The sequence below is a fragment of the Lissotriton vulgaris genome, chromosome 1_1 (assembly GCF_964263255.1).
Source record: "Lissotriton vulgaris chromosome 1_1, aLisVul1.2, whole genome shotgun sequence".
NCBI lineage: Eukaryota > Metazoa > Chordata > Amphibia > Caudata > Salamandridae > Lissotriton > Lissotriton vulgaris.
Genome location: NC_141685.1, coordinates 1,113,043,760 through 1,113,067,264, shown reverse-complemented (window position 1 = coordinate 1,113,067,264; position 23,505 = coordinate 1,113,043,760). Strand labels below are relative to the sequence as shown.

Sequence of the window (23,505 nt, the reverse complement as noted above, 5' to 3'; positions counted from 1 at the left end):
GCCCACTGGTGTCTGATAGGCCTGAAAGCTCAGACTAGGAAGTCTTGTAAGTGGATGCTGCGAGGTTGGAGGTGGATTGACTATCCCGCTGGCCCCCAGAACCGCCTAGGCGGTTCCCACGTCTGCGGTCACGCTTAGGTTGTTGCGCAGGCCTTTGACTCTGAAATGAATGTGTTGGGGCACCCCTTCGGTGGCCACGATAGGAGCGAAAAGCAGAAGGCGGAGGAGGGCGAGTGGCCGACAGGCCCAAGGATTTGGCCGTAGCCTGTGAGTCCTTAAAGCGCTCCCAAGCACTATCTGCCTTATTGCCGATAAGGCAATTGCCATCAAAGGGCATGTCCATCAAAGTGTTCTGGACATCCTCTGAGAAGCCAGTAGTCCTCAGCCAGGCATGGCGCCAAATCGCCACCGTTGTGGTAATCCCCCTGCCCTGCGAGTCGGTGGTATCAAGCCTAAAACGAATGGTGAACTTATCCACGTCTCTCCCAGCTGCTATAGCTTGGGAGAGACCTGTCCGGGCCTCCTCCGGACAGTTGGGCAGCATCTGCGCAACCGTGTCCCACACAGAGTGGGAATAAGTGAAAACAGCTTCTTGCCAAGCTGCTCCATATTCTTTGATTCCCTATCCGGAGGCGCGGAAGGGAACGTGCTCTGTGAAGCAGAGGCTTGGACAACCAAGCTCTCAGGAGTGGGTTGTTGGGAGAGAAAGAGGGGGTCACCCGGGGCCGGGCCGAAGCCGCCGGCGATGGAAGGGCAGGACCCCCAGTCGGGCCTGTGGGGCCCGCAGGTGCACCGGCTGGGCCAGATGACCCAAATAGTCTGGCCATGGCAGCCAGAAAATCTTGCATCTGAGCAGGCATCGCCGACGGACCCGGAAAGGGCTGGTAGGCCGGTGGCGACGTCGCAGGCTCCGCCGGAGCTGTGGGGGTAGCACCACCCGCACCCTCAGCCGCGACGGGCGAGGGAAAGTCGAAGAGCGACAACGCTTCTTCGACTTCTTCTTGGAATGCTTTGACTTACCTGACCCCGAGAGTGAAGACTTAGATCCAGACGAAAGATGGTGATGGCTCTGCGACAGGTCCCTCGACCTCGCACAAGACCGGGACCTTGAACGTCGCAGACCAGACTACCAGACTTCCAGCAACATTCGGGACCGCTACCGCAAAGTCTTCGGCGCCATGGCACAGCCGTCGGGGCACAACTTGGAGTCGTGGTCACGCCCCAGGCAGTAGAGATACATGCGGTGCGAGTCCGTCACCAACATCAGGCGGTGACAGTCCTCGCAGTTCTTGAATCTGGGCATCCCTACGACACCAGGAGTCGATCGTCTCAAAAGAATTGAGACAAAAGGCCTTGAAAAAACTCTGTCAAAAAGTGACTGGGGGTACTTGCTCTTCCCGGATCTGCGCTTGCTAACGTGGAAAAAGAAAGAACTGACGTCACTGCGTAAGGGCGGCGTCTAAGTAGCTGCCGCGACGTCATCTTGGCGACCACGACCGCCAACGACGGACGCAGAGCCACACAATGCCACCATCCGACGAGCAGGGGTACTGCTGTCGAAATCTTTTTGGATCCAGTTTGACGCCTGGGGGTAATTCGAAGGTAAAAAATCTATCACTACGTTTTTCTTTCAGATAGATTTTTACAGGAAAAACAGTAGTCAGATTTGATGCATGAGCCTCGATCTTGGTAATGTTATCCTATGAGAGAAACATATAGGTGCACTTACAAACAGTCCTCAGGGTTACTTTTCTGAACTTAGGTGCTTAGGGGCCAAGGTCCAAAGAACCACCAGCAGTTCGGATTTACCTGCCCTGGTGTGTCCGGGTGCAGAGGTCCTGGCCGTGATGGTAGCCTCAAACATTACACGTTAAAGTCAATGTATAAACCTGTAACAAGAAAAAGGCCGCAAATGGGGACAAGTCCGGCAGAACCTAAAGGGGAGCTCGGCTCTTAAGGATCTCTGCAGTAAGGGGGCACCGTTGGTTAGCTTGGACTCAAGCTGTGGGGCTCGGGTGCAGAGGTGTTTTGTCTGGCGGGTCACTAGCATTGGGAGGCGCTCACTTCTCGGTGTCAACGTGGTGATGGGGGCAAACAGGACACGTTGGTAGATCGGTTTTGGCAGGGTTGGTGTCCAGACCTGACACGAAACAAAGCTTGGTTGCTGCAAGGGCTCAGGTACCTTGGGTATTGGTGCTGGGGGGGGCTGCTGGAGGGTCTAGCAGATCAGTACGCAGTGGGGAGCTGGGTCTGACCTCTGGGAGCCACAAAGTTTTTCTTCTAGAGCGCTGTTCCCTCATTGGGCCCGGGATCAACAGAAAACTGTACCAGGCAGATGCAGTTGGTGCCTGCAGGGAAGTGGCTCCTTCACTTCAAAGGAAATACGGACTGTTGACGAAGTGCTGGCAGCCCTCCAAGGCTTAAGGAGGATGCACAGCTGACAGACGAGTCTGGTCTTTGCAATTGTCGGTACAGCAGCAGCAGGCAGGGTTTGGCACCAAATCCAGAGCTGGTTCACAGTTCTAGCGCTTTTTGGCACTTCTTTGTCCTTTTGTTCCCAGTTGACAAATCTAAGTTCCTGGTGTCAGGGGGCCCTCTAATTACTGAATTTAGGGTTATAAGGGGAGTGTAAAGTAGTACACTCCCAATAGGCTACCTACCTCTGGAGTGACTACACCCTCTATATACTCACTTCATGGGGAGAGTGGGAATAAACCTGACCCAGAGTTCCTAATTCCACTAAAAACAAGATAGTGGAACCCTTCCTACGTTGGTCACTTCAGGTAACCCACCATAGGGGTGCCACTAGCCAGTGAGGGAACACACATTCTTACCAGCTAATTCTCCCACATGTCCTGGTGCCAAATGGGCCTCAGGGCAGGAGGTGGCATCTCCCAGGTCTGGGCGTTGAAGCCTCTGGCCTTGATGTGCTAAAAGACTAGCCATCCTGCTGAAGGTGTGAACACCTTCCTCTAGAGCAGGCATTGTTTCTGACCTCTGAGAGCACAGGCTCTCACCTGCAGGAGGTCAGAAACTCATCTGCGGTGGCAGGCAAAATGACACCAGTCAGCCAGCACACTAGATACTGGATGTTTTCAGGGGGCACCTCTAAGGTGCCCTTTGGGTGTATGCTATAATAAATCTAGTACTTGCAACAGTACAGTTTATTAAGACAAGATGTTTGAACCAATCATCTTGGTTTTAAATTGCGGGACACAGATGCTCACTGACAGTAGGCTTTCATGAGTCTCTTTTATTTATTCCATAGGTTAAACAGCAACATTGATAGGACACTGCCCTGCAGAACAATTTCACGTTCACAGAAAGGGAAATTGTAAAGCCTTCTTCTATAGAGGGTAAACCCTTATTATTTTGTGTTAAGCTTCTGTCTGGTTTTATGAAAACTACTTCTCTCATTCAAATGTTACCTCAAAGGTGGAGTCAATACAAACGTGGAGGTCCTGAAAGGTCTGCTGTCAGAATAGACTTCTATCCACAATCTATTTACCTATCTGTTTCTAAATAACATTCAACCTTCCGAGAAGTGCGCTTGCATGTTGAATGTCCTTTCTTCAGCGTGCAATTCGGATTCTTAGGCAATTCTGACATGGTCAAAAAGGAAGAGACATTACAACATGTATATCGGAGGGTCTACCACACAAAGTACGCTCAATGTGTCCTAACAGGATACCCTATAACAACCTCAAACTATATGTATCTATAAAAGGATCATCCCCATGGTGATCAAAGAGGGATGCCCATCAGTCACCACACGAAACCGCCCTTCATTATTTGGGATTCCACCAAGACCACTACTGGGATAGCCAATCAACTATCACGGTCGGGGGTCCAGATGTAAGAAGGAGCTCCACCGCCGGTCAGTGAGGTCTAACCCTGGTCTTGCTACTCAAGTTCTGAGGATTTGAATATCAAAACTGGGGGACTGATGTTGCAGTGCTCAAAAAGTGTGAAAAATTAGAAAAATAAGAAAAAAAGGTGATTCGAAAATAGGATAGGGGGGTACTTATAACTTTATTCAGGTATTTCCCAACCTTCCAATGTTAAAAAGTAGTTGTCAGTGACAGTCAAAAATATATAGACTGTCTGGATATTCTATGTGGTCGACATGTTTCAGCAAACTAATGACAGATTCGTTGTTGCTTTCTTCAGGACCATATTTACTAATAGCTACTGCAATTAGGTGATAGTGAAAACAAATATGTGCTCAAAATCAAAATAAGATACAGAGGTCACCTGATATCACTAGGTGTTCTGCTCCCTCTTTACAAGTTTTCATCTTTGTAAGAGGTATGGACCTCACCCCACCTGGCCACGGCTCAGGAAAGAGGAGAAGCACCACTCTGTCCGTCGGTACTTCAGCGTCGGCGCTGAAGTACCGACAGACAGAGCGGTGCTTCTCCTCTTTCCTGAGTCGTGGCCAGGTGGGGTGAGGTCCATACCTCTTACAAAGATGAAAAACTTGTAAAGAGGGAGCAGAACACCTAGTGATATCAGGTGACCTCTGTATCTTATTTCGATTTTGAGCACGTATTTTTTTTCACTATCACCTAATTGCAGTAGCTATTAGTAAATATGGTCCTGAAGAAAGCAACGACGAATCTGTCATTAGTTTGCTTAAACATGTCGACCACATAGAATATCCAGACAGTCTATATATTTTTGACTGTCACTGACAACTACTTTTTAACATTGGAAGGTTGGGTAATACCTGAATAAAGTTATAAGTACCCCCTAACCTATTTTAGAATCACCTTTTTTTCTTATTTTTCTACTTTTTCACACTTTTTGAGCACTGCAACATCAGTCCCCCAGTTTTGATATTCAAATCTCCAGAACTTGAGTAGCAAGACCAGAGTTAGACCTCACTGACTGGTGGTGGAGCTCCTTCTTACATCTGGACCCCCGACCGTGATAGTTGATTGGCTATCCCAGTAGTGGTCTTGGTGGAATCCCAAATGATGAAGGGCGGTTCCGTGTGGTGACTGATGGGCATCCCTCTTTGATCACCATGGGGATGATCATTTTTTAGATACATATAGTTTGAGGTTGTTATAGGGTATCCTGTTAGGACACATTGAGCGTACTTTGTGTGGTAGACCCTCCGATATACATGTTGTAATATGATTGTAGGGAACATATTGGAGCCTGGTCTTTAAAATTCCCATTGGTCCTTATTACCTGTTTATTTCTTCTTCTTCAAAAAGGAAGAGACCCTACAAACAAAGAGTAGGTAGGGGCTGGGACATGATAACCCTAATATCCTACGGTGGTGCCCCCAGAACAGGCAACAATGCCAACATTCCACTCACTGAAGATGCACAGAAATCCTAGGACTATAATCACTTGTTGACATCACTTGTTGACAATGCAGCTGGACTACGATAAATGCTTCTGCACAAGGGTTCTTCAAAAATATTTATTATGAATCAGAAATAAATATGTTTATGTAAATACATACATTATTTTTAGCTTCAAATGGAAGACATATTCACCAGTTATGTCACATAGTAACAACCAAGACTCTTCTTTCAGCTGACATACTATGGAATAGCTCTCACACATTCAACTTTCGTACGCCAATAACAAGCGAACTCGCACACATTTAGAAAGCAAATATCTCACTCCTTCAAACGACCATTGGATGAAATCTTCCTCCCTTACAATAGCAGTTATAAAACGCCCAGCATTCTGATACAACTGGCAAAAAATAAATGTACACACCCAGAAAGTAGAATTGAACAGGTTACTTGTAGTAACTCTTATATGTTAGTTATTTAGACCCCCTGTCTTTCTCCATACTCCGAAGATGTTCCTCCCTGACAGAAAGGCAACAGTGGTATGATTAGCATTTAATTAAGTTTGCCTCAGTAGAAATGTTGTAAAAATCTTTAACTACTAGGCGCAATTGCTTTCCCCAGTGTGTAGCAGCACCGTAAATACTTTAGACAAGCTGACTGTTAAAGAGGGTCCAGCTGCTGCTCTTGAATTGCAAATCTAGACTGGCTTTTAATGTACACAGCCTCTGTTGTTTATTGTTGTTTGCAATTTTTTCATTGCCTTGTCAAATCACAATGTTGATTTATGTTTCTTCGTTTATTTACGTTTTGTCACATGTATTGCTATAACGTGCACTAATTTACACATATCCACTTGTGTCTGATTCAATTAATAATGTGGATCTAAGTTTCTAAAAAAGTAAATGACATAGCAAATAAATAGATAAAGTCCAGACTAATTGAGTTTATGGTCTGTAGTCTGTTAAATTACTTTAACAGCATTTAAACGTGACGGCTTGGACACTTTTCTTCTGTATTATTATTAGGCCCTGTCCAGCCACCTTGGGCCAAACCCCTTCTTAGCTATAACTCTTTTCAACCCACAGCGCTGCAAATTGTGCCTGCAATTCAGAGTAACTTGGGCTATCATTAACAGGTTTTTGCGAGACCTGGTGTAGTTCTATTACTTTACAGCGGGACTATGGTGAAAATTCAAATGACGGAAATCTTGAGTAATACAACAAGACCCTCACCCACACTGTTGTCTATGCTTTTCTTCAGAAGATTCAGGCTGTTACTATTTTGGGATAAAAAAATACATCCATCCGTTTCCAGGTGGTGTATGTAAAGCAAAGGAAGGCAATGGCCTTTAGCTTTTATGGAAGCAAATCATTTCTAACTTTTTTCAGGGAGAAGTTATTTCAATCGCCTGATAAACAATAATCATTGCTAAACTTAGAGAGTGGAAGCAGGAGCATGGGGATATCAGATTTTTCACGCAGAGTACTGTTGGACTAAAGTATGTCCAGATAAGAGTTGTCCAAAGAAATATCAATAACACCAGACACAATAAGCAAGGCAGGGCGGGTTAATGAACTATTTAACATTTTGGTGCAAGGCAATGGGTGAATCGCCTTCTTATAGCCCTATAACGGAATCATGGCCACTTGCTCTTGTATTGGCTTGTACTAATGCTCTTGACACTAGTAAAAGTAATAGATTCTCATGATATAGGCCCAAATCAAAACAGACCATAATCCGAGCAACCACACTGCAGACTCTTTGTTGGATTGCGGGGAATAATCGAGTGCAAATCCATCTGCTAAGAAAGAAGTTTCTCCTAGGGTTCTGAAGAGAACAGAGGAATAAAAGACTTCAATAATGCACTCAGGAGATGTGGAAGCCAGAGCCTGCCTGGGCCCTGAGAGTTCTTAGGAAACCAAGTTTCAAACTAGAGAACTAAGATTAAGATTGTAGATCAGTCTGCGAATCAAGGGGAAGCGGAAAAGGCATGCACAACATCTAGTTCAGCAGGGGAGCAACATCCAAGTGTGGGACTCTTGCCCATTCATGGCACATGCATTAACCCTTTCGATGCTGATGACGAGCTCAGCTCGTCATGATGCACGGTTGAGCTGTGCTGATGACGAGCTGAGCTCGTCATGAATAATGTAAGATATGAATTTCCAGCACAGGACGGGAAAACTGCTAGCAGCCAAGGTGTTAAGCATTCTCTCAAGAGACAGAGATTAATCCTATGTTGCCCCAGCAGAGGGATAAGCAATGCACAGCTTACTAACGTAAAACGTATTTGCCTGTGGTACACAAACATCAAGGCAGTCTGTCTCATTGTGTGTTGCGAACTCAAATGAGTAGAACCACAGCTGCATTATCAATCTGCATAAAGTTGATCGATCCTATTCAAAGAAAACATTTTCTTGGAAGTGACTGTATAACTATATGACCTTTTCCCATAAGTATGTGGGAGAAAAGATTTGGTGCCCAGAAGACCACCTTTGGCTCCAGAATACTCAAACAAAATGTCCTGTCATCAGACTGCAAATATCTAATATGCCCATTTTGCGCCCACCCGTACTCTGAAGAATCTGTCCTCAGAGACACTTTTGGGTCCTGCAGATCAAAAGAAGCAAGTCAATACAGAATAATGGATTCCGAGCCCTGATATGGTGGGAATCTCAATAGTTTTTCCACTGGCCTTAACAACAGGTGAGATGTAAAAGCATGTGGCTCTGAGCCCAAATAACCATACGAATGCAGGAAGCTATGAGACCCAAGGTACTCTCAAACAACAGGCCATGGAGGTCTACAGTCCTTTTGCCTATACTTCTAGACAGAAGTAATATACAACAATTCACAAGGGGAATAGTATATAAAAACGCTGCTCTCTCCTCCATCTCAACCGCTATTTAGATGCTAGGCAGATGTCATTTGTAGACATGGTAGGAATTGGACACATTTAAAAATCCCTCCTCAGTTGTCCAAGACTTTGAGATAGCCGCTGTGTGGCTATGAGTTGCTGATCTCACTATACTGACATACCCACAAGAGGTATGATTGTGAGAGCAACAGTTTGGAGGCATACCTTACTAAACCTGTGCATGTTGACTAGGGAATCACAGGAGGAACTTGTAGCAAAAGCCAAGTCCTTTAATTACAACCAATGACTTATCTGGCCAGTACTAAACTGGAACAGATTTAGATCAAATCTTTCTCATCCGCCCCTCTGTTGGTCATGAGTTACATTCACAATATGCTTTTGCTGCTTCTTTAGTAAGCATTCCATATTTGCTAGCTAGCTGGATTGCCGAATTAAATCCTTGCCCCGACACCTGGGAGATCACAAGATGACAAATTTGAATCCCAGCAAGGCCAAAAAAGTCTACAAATGTTCTGAGATTTATAAACGGAGTAGATTTAAATTTAGAAAAGCAACATTTGTTATTTACAATGAGAAATAACACAACTATAATATTTAGCACTTTACTGAAAGCTTTTATTATTTCATAAGTCAAGACCACAGTCACAAGTCCTCAAGCAGAGTGGCTGGACCTCTTTCTTTGTGAAAGAGCTTAAGAAGCAAACATAACCGTACTGCTACAATCCTTGCAACTGCCACACTCTCTGAGGAGACTTGTTAGTATGAATCAGTTGGGGTTTGGGATCTGATTGCCTTTGAGAGCGATATCTGAGAGTCCATATTTGCTTTCAATATGGGACCCTTGGGAGTAAAAACAGTCTATGTGACATGAAAGGTCGCCCTTTACTTTAGTCTTCAATACAGATTTGTGTATCTGTATTATTATCAAGACAGTAAGGAATCAGAAAGATCGAATGGCTGGGATTCAGTATTGATCCTTTCTAGCCAACTGCCTCCTTCCGCAGATGTCAGGAAATCTCTACAACAAGGCGTGTTTTGAGCTGTTTTAAGCGAGGTCCGCTCCACAACAACCAATGCATTTGGCATAAAACTCGGACCTTGGATGAGTCCATATCAGGCACTCTTTTTACCCTTGTGGAGGATCAGTGAAACTGTCCGTAACCTCTCTGAAATGTTCACTGCCTGAACTTCTTACGAGTGCCTGCCGAAGGGTGCCTTCCCCAGCCAAGTTTCTTTCCATCTATTATGTGCCGCTGAAATAAATAGCTCAAGCTATCCAAATACCATTGGATGCAGTGCTTAATGTGAGCAGATGCTTGCCAGAGCTGAGTGCTGGTACCCATTTTACAGCTACACGACTTAATTGTAGGCTTTGCATCCACAATTGCTCTGGATTTTGCAGTGTTTATAGAGTTACTAACTGTGAGTGACCCATATACATTTTTGTTTTAAGAATGGCCTTGCTAACAGTAGGAGGCAGTGATGCCAGCACCACACAAGGCCTCTTCCACGTCTGTCACACTCCCAGGGAGAGACTCTGGCTTGCCTCAATTTGGCTGATTTGAGGAAATCGAAAACCGGGACAGAATATTCTTTCCTGCATGCCTTCCATTGAAAAATTCAGTGATGCAGTTGATGGCCTGCCAATGTTGCGATCAGATTTAGATTTAAAATCCCAGCAAAAACAAACAGGAGCTATCACATTGACACATGGCACACAGGTAACCAATCCAGACATTGTTTTCAAAGAAATGAGTCCCTCAACTATTAGCCACAGGACACCACGCACATTATGCGGTAGGCTACGCCTCAGGCATTAAAGAGTTGCCTGGGTTAGATTCTAGGATCTTTGCAAGGGCAGGCAGCACCTGGGTTTCTAAAAGACATTTCTTTGAAGCATAAAAAAGTTAAAAAGTTTGGAGAGGAATCAAGTGGGCAGAAGCAGAACGTGGATACTCCAAACGTGATTTTGCGACACTGTGCACATCATTAAGTACTCCTCAGTGAGCAGGAACCGTGTTTTGGGGCACAAAAAAAAGTGCTCAGGAGAGAAGCTGCACAGGCACTAGGGGAAATTGAACTCGCGTGCAGGGCAGCACTGGATTCCTTTTTACTGTGCGGAGGGGGCTTGAGTCCCTTTAACTGTATTGAAGAACATCTCAAGCATCTGGAAGGAGGAACATCTACGTTCAAATGGAGCAAAATAAAATAAAAACCTTAGACTCTGTAATAAAAATCGTTCACACTCATGCAATAAATGAAAGATTCTTTTTTTACCACAAGCAGCAATAAATAATAATGACACACATACTGATAACAAGAATCACACTCCCACGTAGGTCTAGCAGTCGACCATTCTATTCAACCCAACAATCGCTGCTTAAATCCCTAACACAAGGGAAGAGAATACCCCTAACTCATTCACCCCTGAAGTCAAAGGCATCTAACAATAAAAAAATATATATTTTACACCATCACAAACTCTGTAATAAAAACAAAGTCCTACCTTCAATAAAAAAAATATTCATTGCATAAAACAAGTGATAGAAAAAACATACTGGGGAATCAAGCTGCCACCCTCAGTTTGGCACAGTTTCTTCATTTACATCTAGACGCTGTGGTGCAAGAGACTGGAAGGAAATATGCTATTTTGCCCTTTGTACCTCTCAACTTACTGGTCCTTTAGGGGCAGTCAAACAGCCAGACAAGATTTAACTCTGATAAGTAGCAAGAGGTGACCTGGGATTACTTGTGCCCAAGAGCCTTCGGCGTGGCCAGGTTCTATGGTCGTTATCTCTGTGCCTTGCAGAAATTTTACTGTAAATGTCACCCGCTCTGTACGAGTGCAGTGCAGCCTCGATGCTAACCAGAGATGCTGTGACACACCATTTAAACTCTATGAACAATTGGCATAGAAGGCACTGGCTGCCCCTCAAGTTCAGGGCATTATGATGGCACCTACTCCCCTCAGTCCTTTTATGTGCATGGTTTGACAGAATATGTAGCCCGTTTTGTGTACATTTGAGTGCTTGGCACAAACTGAGCTTCTTGGCCCACAGAACCTTGGGTGTGTAAGAACACTAAAGAGAGGTATCTTTATTTTGGTGCTTTGGCTAGTACAGGATACCACCACCAGTGGGAAGCCTGAAGGCGGCCTGGCTAACATAATGGTGTGTGCACAAGTGTAATGGCGACTATGTCTTGTGACAGAGAAAAAAAATGAGCCCTATCCCAGCACCATGGGAAGGAACTGTTTTAACAGCAGGGTGGTATGTAGTTATAAAACCCCTGAATCTTACCTCAGGCAACAAACAAAATTAGACCAGGGAAAGGTGGACAACTAGCAAATAGAAGGAAAGGGAAGCACCTTATGGTCTGAGGAGAGATGTTCACAGACCGAGAACATGCGACTGAAGCGTTGGCGAGTGGTTGTATTGCCAGGCTTGCTATGTCAAAACCATTTATGTCAGATGATGTTCTGCCAAGAATAACCTGGCACCATATCACAGCATTATCTCATTAAGCAACACTTCAAAGTGCAGGACTTTGTCCATGCTGTGTCTTGTGCATTGAGTTCTGAGAACTAGGAACTATATTCAGAGGCACTTTGACAAGGTTAAGATGAAAAAGACACCTGGATGCAAAAAACGTCTGACAGCACATACTTGGCGGACAGAGACAGGGGAGAAAATAAAGATAACTTTGGTAATTCATAAAAGCTAATTTTAGAGACATGACGTGCACACATACCCAAACATTTTCTGAACCACAACTGCAGTATCACAAAGCAGTACCAATGACCAACAGCGAGTGCCATTGGCTTAAGCACAAGTTCAGATTGACAGACAGAACCAGTTGAAAAAGGGCATCAGTAAGGGTGCTACAGTAAAAGTACTGCAGTAGACAGGTGGACAAATAAGAGTAATCTCAGTACAAGCGCAGAAAGACAGACAGCACTATGGCGTTCAACCAGACAGACCTCAGCCAGACTCAATGAGACATAACTCAGACTCTGACACAAGTAATGACAGACAGACAGAAAAACATAATGGGACATGGGTATAGGAGAATCGACTATTTCCTGGGAAGAGGAGAATCGACTATTTCCTTTCAGAACATTTCCGATCTGGATGCTTCAAAGCCTGGAGAGATCCAAATTAATTTCAAGTTTGAGCCAATCAGAATGGATGCCACAATCTGGGTGGATGCCACAATCTGGGAGAACGCCCAATCAGAACTGGCCTTGCTATACCACCAAGCAGATCAAGGATCTGAAAGGAAATTAAAAAGAAAGCAGAAGTGATAAAGAGCAGGGAGGGAAGCTGGAAGCAAACAAGCCAGATTGCAGCACCCCAAAATAACCTACAAACAAGTTAGGTCTACACTTTGAAACGACAGCATACAAAACACACTACTAGAACATCTAATGCTATGTCAGCACATCTGTTGCTTTGCCGCCTGCTTGGTTCTTCTGTGAGTTAAGTGGGCACCTTCCGAAGGAAACTGAAGGAAAACAACCTGTGTACAGATTCCTACAACCATAAGGATCCATGCACAGCAATGGCTAAGAAGAGTTACGAACGTCTCCTTCATTCCAGATGCCACGAAAGTGGACTAACTTACTTCTTCTCTTGCCAGTGTTTTGGACTCATTCAGTTAGTGACTCTTGCGTCTCCCTATTTCTTATTCACTTGAATTTCGGCCAAAATTACCACAGCTTAACAGAGAAGCTTGTGAGATGCTAAGTGATGCAAATTACAAGACCGATCAACTTCAGCAAGCAAATGCCATTTTGCGCCAAAAGTTGACGGGAGGGCAGTGTCTACTGCCAATGCAACACCTACTACCAAATTGCTGTTACCATGCAGATGTGGCATAACAGGGCTGGCCATTAAAGTAAACTGACCTGGCTTTACATAGAATTCTAGTACAAAATGAAACTAGGTGCAATCTAAGAGAAGAAGAATATCACATATTTCCAAGTGTAATATAGGTCATTTCAGTGACAATACGTAATGTAGGCATCTTACCCGTAGGCAGTTATTTGCACATAGAGATTTGTACTGAAGGGTGTGTCTTGAGTACAAATCTTAGGCAAGAAACCACTCGCAATGCACCATGGTATGATACTTTGGTGTCGCAGTAACATGGCATTTTATCGTGAGTGCAGCTAATGACAGTCAGTATTTGACTCTTAGTTGATATGGAGTTATGCAATTTTCTCCTGTTTGCACAGTGTGGGCCTTGATTGGATCCTTCTGATTTCAAGCATTATCCTAAGCTAAACATACACAGCTCGTGGTGAGACTTGACTGGCAGACAGACATCATTGCTGGTTACCTCCAGGGCTGCTTAATCTTAGGCCACCATTTTGTCCCATTTACACAATACAGTGCTTTGCATTTTCACGAGCACTACTAGACTTTTATTACATCTGCAACTTAAAGTGAGAGAAAGTCAGGAGAGAGATGTTTTCCAGCGGTCTGTCCCATTTTGTTTTTCTTTCCCTGACTCTCTGCTTCAATTACTCTCCTACTTTCTTCCTCAATGTCTTACTTCCTTTCAGACTCATTCCCCAGGTCTCTGTACTTTAATTACTTTCTCAGGCTTTCCTGTTTTCTTACTCTGTTTCTTCTTTCCTTTCATACATTTCCCCCTAGCCTCTCACCAGCCCTACTGGTAGCTACTGTATTTACAGTGACATTCTCCTCATTCCTTGAGCCAACTAATGCCCCCCCCCTCCGCCGCCCAGTTAAGAGGCTGTATTAAGAGACACAGCTGTCAACTGCCTAGGTTTCACGTTTGAAGCTAAAAATTGCACAACCTTTGCAAAAGTGGGTCTATAAATCGTGTTCAAGCACATGAACGTGCTTAATGTGAAAACTGAGGGAACAGTAGGAATATGTGCTGAGAGTCAACACAACCAAATACCACGTTAGGAAAATAGCAGTTTTTATTTTAACACCCTCAGGCAATGACTTTTCCATTTTGCAGTCACGCATGATTAAAAAAATATGTTTTGTTGCAGCACAACAATGCAAGAAATATTTCATAGCAAGCGATGAATTTGGCAATAGATTTATGCAGGTATGCAGCGTTTCAACTAACAATTTCCTGTATTTGAAACTTTACTGGCTGCAGTACGAATAGAACTCTCAAATACAGTGAAAAATGCACTGAATAGAGCGCCCTTTCTATAAATAGACCCTCGACTTGCTTTTTTAATCTACCACACAATTTTTAACACCTGCTGAAGTGTGCATATCCCACCAACTCCCTCACCAGTAAAATAACAAATATTAAAAACAAGGAACATCTCCAGTCATTCACAAACTTTCTTTCATACAAAGGCCCTTACCCCCAGCAGCAATGCACCTTGACACACCAGGAGCCCCACCAACAACAGGACAAGTATCCCACTTCCTGGTCACCAGCGTACATGTCCCTTAACAACAGGCAATCTTCCACTCCTACTTCCTGGTCACCGGCGCAGATGCACACAGTTGGACTGAAGACTACTGCCCCACAATCGTTCACCTCTGAAAGCAAGCAAGGGCTACCTTTAAAGTCTACAATTAAGACATATGGTGAGCCCCACTCTCTATCTCAGATTGCCTTTTTTAAAACATCTATGTTGAACTTTGAGGGTCTTGATCAGGTCCTTTGGATTTCTGCATTATCCAACAATAATGATGCACCACTAGAATTAATAAGACTTGATCAGCACACAGACATTATTGTTGGTCACCTCTAACCCTGCTTAAGCTTAATCCTCCACTGGATGGACTGTAACTTAAGTAAAACAGTTAGGTTCACTTTTAGATCAGTACCTTGTTCTGGAAAACCATGCAAATACAATAAGTAAATCATGGTTTTTCAGCTCTGGACCATGAGATCCCGACATTCAATCCTAAACACATTCAAGAAACTGTGGCTGGGGCCTGTGTTCATGCATGCCTCCACTTCGGCAAGTCCTTGTACCAGCAGCGGCTCCCCTGCTAAGGCGGAGGAGCGTCGCTCCCCCCTGCCAGCAGCAACAGCTCCAAATCTTGAAAAATAAAACGATAGCAGGTTAATTATCATTTTATTTTTATTTCCTGCCCCAGTCTTGGGGGTGGGGTCTAATCCATGGTCTTCCTTGAGGAAGAGTGGTAGGTACACTGCTATTAGTGCGCATGTGGGTTGGGCCTCCTGTTTTAGGATGACCAAACGAACATGCACACTGAGCTGTCTCCAACCTGAGCTGAGTTGCTGGGTTTCGAAGATAGTAGTCAAGTCTCCCAGTCGCTCTGGGAACGCAAATCGAGGGCGCTCAGGCCAATCCGGATGCAGCTCTCATGCTGAGCACCAAGCAGTCTCTGGTGTAGGCTAAATATTTCTGAAGAAAACTTCATCACATAAAATGATTCTTGTTGAAAGCTTAGTTCAACATCTTTATCCCTGTACCATGTGAGGATGTCATCGAGAGATTTGGCTGCTACCCTGTGAAATGCCTTGCCTCATGACATCCGTAAAGTGAAAGACTATCTAGCTTTCCAGAAATCACTTAAGCCACTTATACTGATGCTGGTTGCTCTGTTTGACCCAGTTTGATCGCCTAGAAACCTGAATGTGTTAGTTCTTCTTTATTAGTAGATCAATCAATGATACATAAGAATGTGCATGACTCCATGAGGACTTGCTCCTTCTAAGTAACTCATAAAAATATCATCTCACATTGCAATGACTGTCCCAGGTTACTGCACACATGCACAGATGTGGACATGCAAATACACACCCACATAGACACACACAACTGCATGTGAACATGGAGGTACATCACTGCTCCCTATTTGGAATGTGCTAAGATGGACGCTGAGGCAAGTCCTGTGTATCTGCTGTCAAACAGATATTTTGCACCCCTATGCTCCGCTTCTGTAATTACTCCCTCATACACTATGGTAATTTATTTCACATGACAGTGTACAAACACCAAATCAGTATTGCTGGATCAGATTTCTGAATTAACTGCATTATAAAGAAAATGCATTTCAGTGTTGTGTTTCTCACTATTACATTTTTTCCAGCCTACCAAACAAATTTTTAAACTAGTAGCATCCTACTTTACTTTGCCAACTGAAAGCAATTTTAGCTACTCTGGAGAACAGATTCTGAATTTACTGGAAGCGTGAGTTTGAGGGAGTAATTGAATGAGATGGAGAGCATGTCAGAGAGTATGAGAACACAGACAGCTGTCAACAAGAAAAGCACCAACAATTTTCAATATGTGAGATATCAAGATCCCACATGCTTTAGATATCAAGTTCCCAACCTGGAGGTGGCTGCATAAAGGGACTTGTGGGAATGGAGGGATGGGGAGAAGAAATCTCTTTAAAAAAGTTTGTCCTGTAGTCAGGCGATGAGTGCACGAATGGGGAAAGGGCAAGGTGTTGTCCATGAAGACACCAATCTATTAGCTTTAGTCAAATTCCTTCTTGGATCTTCTTTTGGGCAGTCCACATGAGCCATATGTTGGCAGTTATAATTGCCAATAACTAAAGTGATGAACCACCAATCACAAAGGTGCAGCACTACAGGCTGTTATGCATGATAGTGTGAAGTGAATAAATGGCAATTTGGAAAACATTTCACTGAATCACCTCCTCTAGATACAGAAAATTGAGTAATTCTGTGGCACCATACTAGGTAGCCATTCTGTGTACAGTAGCTAATGAACAAGTTACTTACCTTTGGTAACGCCTTATCTGGTAGAGACATGATTTAGCAGCAGATTCCTTACCGTTGAATTTTCCAGGCATTGGACTGGACCAGGAAGATTTTTCTTCTAGCAATACCACTGTGCGTCGGTGGGCCTTATGTTGTGCACTGGCAATGGTGTGTTTTAACAAGTAAGGCCCTAAAAGGGATCAGCTCTGACCCTAGAAGCCTGTCCACAGTGTAGGGAGGGGGGTGGAGGTGGGAGAGGGGGGGCGGTAAGGTATCGGAGGCTGGATCATGTCTCTTATAGATAAGGCGCTACCGAAGGCAAGTAACTTGTTCATCTGATAGAGACATCAAGCTGCAGATTCCTTACCTTTGAATAGATAACTAAGCAGTACCATACCCGGAGGAGGAACTGCGGACAAGTTTACACCAGAAAATCCTGCAGGACAGAGCGGCCAAAGAGGCTGTCTCTGCGGTCTTGACTTATGAGGAACTAATGCTTGGTAAACATGTGCAGGGATGCCCATGTTGCTGCCTGATAAATGTCCAGGACTGGAACTCCACATTGCAACTTTGTGGTAGCAGCTATAGCTCTGGTAGAATGAACTCTTCAGCCATCAGAAGGCTGCTTCTTTGCAAGAGCATAGCAAATCTTGATTGAGGACAAACCTTAGTGATATAGTCCTCTTCTGCATCATGTGACTGTGAGAAGTTAGCCTGGCATATGATGTCCACTAGTTCTAGTGGGGACCTTGCACCAGTCTAATGGACCCTTATTGATGGTGGTTGTAAAGTCAACCTTATAGAAAGCTATCCATGGGGTAGCAATGGCGAGCAGTCTTCAGGCTAAGACTTCAGAGAGCGAATTAAGCTAGTTGTTTTACCAATTATAATCTCTTGAGTACCAAATGAAACATACACCACGCAAGGTATATATCAAATATATATGTATGTATTCTAAACACAACCCCTCTGGACTCTTTATGAGGTCAGAGGTAAAAGTACAATAGAAGGAATTTAATTAGCATACAATAAGTTGCACAGTATACGTTTTGCCCTAGGGGCCTCACAAACCATATACTAAAATAGTGGTATAACAACCACATGAGAAATAGAAAGCAGGCCTAGGGCCTGTGGAATCGCTGGGGCTACTCAGAACAACCAAGGGTTAGGATGTAGGAGGCCCACGGGAGATGCGTGCAGTGTCTAAACACAGCCGCGGGTTACCATTGACTTTCTATAGGAAACGAAAAAGTTACACATTTACAATTTAAGGACACTTCTAAATGAACTACGATGGAACACTTTTAGCCTTAGACACTAGGAGGACCAATACCCTCAAGACTACCAGAGTACTTGTGTTACCTCACCCATGGAAGCCGGGTGCATAGGTCTCTTTTGGTGTCGGATTTCATCGTCGATTTCAATGGAGATCTGCAAAGAAGTGCTGCAGGCAACCAGAGGAAAAGTGTCTGGGTGGATCCAAGGGTGGATCGACGATCTGAAGAACCTGAAAGCAGAGGAGACAGAGTCTGGCCCACTAGCCAGTGACCAGCGCGGCGATAGAAAGATGCCACCGGATGTCGGGTGATTTCAGGTGAAAAGGTAAAGTTTGTCTCTTCAGCCACGAGGACCAGGAGGTGTCGACAATGACCAGGAGCTGTATTCGAGCTGTCCCACGAAGGATCTAGTTGACTGCGTTGTCGGTATCCGGATTGGACCCAACAAGCCTTGGCAAAAGCAACCCACGCAGGATATTGAGATTGGCTTCGGTGCAGACCAGCAAGGTCTGTGGAACTTCTCCTTTGCAGGGAAGTTGGAGCAAGCCTGGAGCAACCAGGAAAGCAAGTTGAAACAAAGGATTGTCTTCTTGGGGGCTCACTAGCCAACGGACTAGAAACCGTGAAGACGCATTGAGCGGAAATGCACAAAGCGGGCCCACTCGCCACTCGTGGAGTGTGGGGCTTCGAGCTTCGGTGCAAAAGATGATCGGGTCTGGGGCTTCAAGCACCTAATGCACAACTTTGGGATACCTCGGGAAGTCGGTGCAGGTAGCAAAATGCAGGATTTCCAGGAGTTCCGGTCCCACGTCTCTCGTGTCCGCCACAGATCTCAGCTTTACTGTGAGCGAAGGGCGGGGTCAGAGATGTCTGGAAGGTCCGGGATATATGTTGCAGAGTTTCATCCAGGGTAATCTAAAGTCCTAGGGACTGGGGTTCTATACTTATAGTAAGTTTAGGGGTTGGACTAACTCGAAGGTCCCTCTTATGGGTGGACCTGGAGTGGGGGTGGTTACACCCCTTCCCCTTTGTCCAGTTTCGCGCTCGAGCTGGGGCTGAGTGCCCCAGCAACCGGTTTGAACTGGGAAATGCATGGAGCACCTAGTGTGCCCCAGGCTGTGTCTGGAAAGCATTCACTGAATGCAGCCCTCCCTGCACCCAATACACAAAGAGCCTGTCTGGGGAGGTGCCAGCACCACCCTGGGCAGGAAACCTATCGTCCAGACCTCCCCTGCCGGAGTTTTGTCCAGCAGCAGGAAGGCAGACTTGTGTCTGTGGCAGCAGCATCCATTGTGTGATGCTGAGGCTCTGTTTAACTTTAACCGGGTAAACCAGTAACTACATGTCTTCTCCCTCTAGAAGGGTGGAATGCTACCCCCGCCGACAGAACTGGGAGGGGGGGGGGGTAGTATTCCAAAGTGTTTGACACCTTACACAACATGTTTTGATAAAGCCAAACCAAAGTTAGCATTAACCGCGAGGATTATAATGCACTCAAGAGTATATGGTATGGCTATATCATAGAACAGCTATAAAGAGATGGTTCCGAAAGCTGCAGAGGGGCTCAGCTCATGCTAGGGCACCCTCTCACATAAAACCAAGCACTCTACCTCCAGGATTGTCGAGGTCTGCCTTAGGAGTGGCTTATAGGTGTATATGTGTCTATATATGTATATAGATATAGGTATACTATATCTAAGTAAGGGGTGAGTACACCACCTTACCCAGGCTGTATGAACAGACCTGTGGTGTCAGTTTGTAAGGCACAATCCATGCTGCAGCCCCTGGTAGGCCTAGGGTGCACCTATGCCCTGGGTACCTAGGTTACACTATACAGGGGCTCACAAGGGTGACCAAGTAACCAATCTGGTATGTACCTAAAGTACATGGTATCAATTTAGAGAGAGAACAGCTGGGCTGTGGGCCTGATTAGCAGGTCCACAGCCACACTAAAGTCGAAAAACCAGAGAATCACAGCAAAAAGTGGGGGTAACCATAGGAAGCAGACCCTGCTCTCCTCCAGTGACCTTTCTTCGCAAGAGTTGCTCATCCACCCGGAACTGTTTTGTGTGCTCATAGTAGAACGACAATGCTCTTGTTGGGTCAAGACAATGGAGTTGCTCCTCTTCCTAGAGGGATGCGGCAGAGCATAGAAAGTGGGCAAGGTGACAGATTGGCCCACATGGAATGGTGTTACCACTTTCAGAAAGAAAGAGACCCTGCATGCTCGCTGGCTCATTAGCTCCAACTGGCATGTTTAATTTACATGCTGATGTTTATTAGATATTTGTATATAACACATAGTAACACATTCACAAGTATAGTGCCCTGTATTATGCCTTAGTAGCACACGCCACTCAGTAAACAGAGCACACAAACACTGCACTGCTGCACACCCAGAAAAAGATGTAGATGTAGATGGTACACTAACGTGCACACACCCACACAGGTACACAAGCACATGCATACACACACACACAAACACACCTGTAAACACACACATAGATATGCATACTACAAGAGGATCACCTCATTACCACCACGTGTCTTCCGACACCAGGAGAACCCACACATCAATACACATGCATCCTTTCATACTATGAGGACGTCTCCATCACCAACACACACGCACCTATCCTATGAGACTCTCATTATCCATCCACCATGTTATACAATCTCAGATTAACAGTAAAAAATCACAAGAATGCTTGTTGATCAGTAACTAGGTGGTTCTGACCCAAAAGCAATCTAGACATGTTGATAAGCACATTCTCAGAATAAGTCTTATCCCCACATCCATCCACAATGCATTGAGCATCAAAGCAATCCTGTGGCCACATACCTGTTTCCCACTTCCTTCATAACTGGGGGCTTCTCTTTAGGTTTGGGGAGGGCCACCTGGAAAGAAGATTACAAATTAAGTTTGAAATCCGTATCACATATTGGTCTTAAACAGTGGGATAAGCTACAACTATAACTTTACCATGTACAACTGAATAGACCAGGTACTAAGGCTGGGTCAGTCACAAGATGTCAAGAGGCTGGTGGAACGATGAGGAATAACTGCTGTGTGCTATCCCAAGTCACAGAACACAGTTTACAGTACTGCCAACAGGTTGCAGAGGTATCCCAGAGACACGATAAGGTATGTAGTAGCACAATCCCCAAGTTTTCACACCAAACAAAATTCTCTACTTTTGTTATTCAGACTTAAAAAAGTTCCATTCATGTTTCTGTTCTGCAAGCCTTCTAATAACTAATCTTTCCAACTGCTGTGCCTGCATCTTAGGTCGTTCTCGTGATTTTACAATGAAGGGAACACACATGTGATACCAGAACCCTTATGAATCCGGGAAGAAAGGTATCTAATTTCAACATGTTAGCCTTGTAATTTTGAGGCAGTAGCCTGTGGCGACGTTAGAATGCAATATCCTTCCACTCCACCTTTGATCACCAGGTGTCTGGTCATGATGAGAATGGGTGGAGGTGAACCAGCCTTCATGAAATAAGTTACTTTGATCTGGTGTCAAGCACTTTTGCACAAATGGCAAAAGAAGACCAATGAAGCTGGCCCATGAAGGGTGGGAGGTGGGTATTAGCTTATGGCAGAAGGACACTGAGGTCCTCTTTTAAGCATCATTTAGAGCTTTCAGATCTTGAGGATACTCATAGTGAAGGTTTGTTAGTGATTATCTAAAATGGGATACATACATCACTTTTCATCAAATAAAGAGAAGGAGAACAGGGCAATAAACTTCACAACAAGGTGAACCACATTTAGGTAAGAGTAGCTGTTGCCTGAACTAAACTTCAAGTAACAAGTTCGTGCAGGTGTATATCAGAATGTATAAGCCGGAGGAAACATCCAGACTAGATAAATGAAAAATACAATAATATACTGTACACCCTATGTACTCCCATTGTACTGTCTCTACTCACATAGGATCTGCTACATATTGACAAAGACGCAGATCATTAATATGGTTCTGCATGTAACATTAGTTATATCTGTACCCCTACCGACAAATTCTGACTAAATTGGGGTTCACATAGGAAATTTGCTAAAACATGTACAACCAAACTCATTTATGGGACATTTAGGAGGGCAAGAATGGATATGACAATCTAAGGAACTAGAAGGCCAACAAGACTTCAGCGCGCTTTTACTACACTTCTCATGTGACTGCAAGGCTTGGATGTCCCCACCCTCAAATAACCCCCCCAAGCTAACAGCAAGGCACCTACTCACCCCAACTTCCTTCTGTCAGTAATGGACTGAATGGTAGATCTTGTCACCAGCCTGTTACTTTGTAAACATTGCTAACCAGAGGATACTAGAAAATTGAATTTTGAATGCTTCATGATACTTAAAGAAGGTTGTATGGCATTCAAAACATTGTGTGTTGTGAGTCATAATTCTTGCAGAAAGAAGATGAGGTGACAATACCATAACAGTACTGAGTGGGGATACACATCATTTGACAAACCAATAAAGAACAGGTTTCGAATAATGTAAAACAACATACAAACATGCAGTTCTCTGCCCCTGCATTATCCTTACCGGTGGCATACTAAGAGGCTCAATAACTAGCCATTTCTCAGTGACCTTGTCGAGCTGCTGTGAAGTCAGAGGTTCCCGGATTCGGACGATCACCTCCAGCTTCCCGCCAGTTGGCCGCCGTCCATCCAACAACTGAGAGATTAAGCAGAAGGGTGGGTACATTTTACGGATAGCAGAAGACACTGATACTGAGCAAGCATTTTCACACATACTACAATCTGCAACAGCTTTAGTTGGATCAGTCTCCACAGACACCAAAAAACAACCTTTCTCCAGTTGTATCTGTTCCCTGTACGGCCCTTCCCAATGCAAGCCTGCACTGGACTCTGCAAGAAAATAATTCCTGGCTGCCTTCCAAGTTAAGTATTGATAAACATTTGCTCCACACTTTCGATCCAAAGAATCTCTTCATGCTCACAGGTTCGTCATCCTTGAATGGCAAGGCAAGCAGCCTTGGGAGGAGTGTGTGTGGGGGGGGGGGGGGGGGGGGGGGGGGGCACAAGACATCAACTCTAAACCTGAAGCATCAGAATGTTTATTATAAAAGTAATGAGATCGGCCACATAGGGAGATGGCTGTGTTCTTACTACGACCAAATGCCAATAAGGCGTAAATTGCATGCCTTTAACCGCCCTGCAGCACATTTCACATACATGTTCAAAGTTTACTCTCTTTTAAATAGTAGCTCCTGCACGCAGGGTTGTTCATCACTGACATCTAATAGGCTTCTTATAGGGAGCTTTCCACAGATGCAAATTTGCACCT

At 44.6% G+C, this 23,505-nt stretch overlaps 1 protein-coding gene across 2 annotated transcripts in view; it reads right to left on the bottom strand.

The window, feature by feature from the left end:
- Positions 1-23,505, bottom strand: part of CC2D1A (coiled-coil and C2 domain containing 1A) — a 205,185-nt gene that overhangs the window by 45,848 nt on the left and 135,832 nt on the right. The window contains exons 23-25 of one of the 2 annotated variants that reach the window (XM_086963638.1): positions 22,741-22,872; positions 21,022-21,077; positions 11,908-12,467 (exon numbers count right to left, since the gene is read on the bottom strand). In XM_086963638.1, the coding sequence (XP_086819764.1) occupies positions 12,443-12,467; positions 21,022-21,077; positions 22,741-22,872 (213 nt within the window). In that variant the 3' untranslated portion in view covers positions 11,908-12,442. Of the gene's footprint in view, positions 1-11,907; positions 12,468-21,021; positions 21,078-22,740; positions 22,873-23,505 lie in introns of those variants that run through there. The other variant, XM_086963634.1, reaches the window with a different exon arrangement.